The sequence below is a fragment of the Pundamilia nyererei genome, unplaced genomic scaffold, assembly GCF_000239375.1.
Source record: "Pundamilia nyererei isolate P.nyererei 1_Seehausen unplaced genomic scaffold, PunNye1.0 scaffold00700, whole genome shotgun sequence".
Classification (NCBI taxonomy): Eukaryota; Metazoa; Chordata; class Actinopteri; order Cichliformes; family Cichlidae; genus Pundamilia; species Pundamilia nyererei.
In genome coordinates, this window is record NW_005188101.1 from 13,245 (window position 1) to 14,678 (window position 1,434).

The window sequence follows — 1,434 nt, forward strand, 5'->3', positions numbered from 1 at the left end:
ATGTATTGGAAATTCACATAAGATCGTGAAGGCAGCATATGAAGTAATTGAACGAAGCAGCGCGAAAAATATCCTACGAATTTCATTTTTGCACAATACACAGCTTATAATTTGACTGCATGCTTCAGTTCAGCCATTCGATTAATGTTACAGCAGCTCATGGTGCAATAAAAGTAGTTTTAGAAGTACATTATTTCCCAAACACTTATATTTTATTACATTTATTTCAATTTATTTGAGTTGGGTTAGGAGTTGCCACCTCAGGATGGAGTCTTACTAATGACCCACTAATTGTATTGAGGTGTGTTGCAGTAGGGACACATTTAAAGAGTAAATAAAGTGAAATACAGATGCAAGAAGACAGACCAGCGTTGTCATGTGACTTCTGGTAACTGCTGGGGGAAACTGAAAGTTAAAAACAAATTCATTTGACTGCAGACACAGATTGTTTATCCACGGAGAGGACGGAGAGTTTTTGAGCTAAAATGACCGACGAGAAAAGATACGACCCCAGAGACACGACGCTGAGATTCGTCAACAGGCCCGATGATCTGGATCCTCTACGTAAGAAATACAACTAGTTATCATCACTGAAGCCACTTAATTCTGCTCTTTCTAATAACTGTGCGTGATTTGATTTGAAATTATTATAATAAATTCACTGGTTATCCCAATTAAACCAAATGAAGTAGTATTTTATACAAACATTTTACTTCTGTGCTAAATTTCCGGGGTCGGAGCCTTTGCGCAAAGTAGGTTCTCGGGCAAGCTGCAGCGCAATGTTGAGTTCACTGTCTGCGCTTATTGTTGTTCCTCTCAGCTCCAGTGGAAGGAGACCAGGGTCTCAGAGCAGAGATGTCCTGCGGCCATGCCGTCACCCCGGAGTCGCTCACTGGGTGGTGTCGCAGCCTGTTGGATCAGGTACTTTCCAGGTTCCAAATAACGTCATTGTTTTCATATAGTTTTACTTTTAGTTTTCTTGTCTAAGCTTGCGTAGGAAAATTAATGTCTACATTTCTGCAAGGTTTTGGTTTATGTCTGTATCCAGACATCCAAAATTTATATTTAAATGTTGCTGGTGGATTTCTAATATTAAATAGGCAAATACAATGGCAATTTGACAAGATAGATCATCGGATCTTTTAGAAAGTTGTCACTCAAATGTGAAGACACTACACTAACCCTACACCACAGACACCACACATACAGACTGGGAGGTCTCCTTTAAAGGATTTACATCCTTCTTCTCACTTTGAACCTCAGTAGTTCATGGTGAACATGTCTAAATGCACTGACCTGCTATTACTGCATTTAATGGCTTAGATATTTATGTTATTATTCAATGTTACTATTGATTTTTTATGGTGAATAAACACATGAACAAAAGGATTTTCTGTAAGATAAAAAAATGTACAATTTGGATAATCCAAATTG

At 38.1% G+C, this 1,434-nt stretch overlaps 1 protein-coding gene across 1 annotated transcript in view; it reads left to right on the top strand.

Annotated features, from left to right (window-relative positions):
• Positions 1-485: 485 nt before the first annotated feature.
• The window catches only part of LOC102201820 (probable E3 ubiquitin-protein ligase ARI5), a 2,668-nt gene continuing 1,719 nt past the window's right edge, over positions 486-1,434 (top strand). The window contains exons 1-2 of the mRNA XM_005754857.1: positions 486-564; positions 821-921. Of these exons, the coding sequence (XP_005754914.1) occupies positions 486-564; positions 821-921 (180 nt within the window). The remainder of the gene's footprint in view (positions 565-820; positions 922-1,434) is intronic.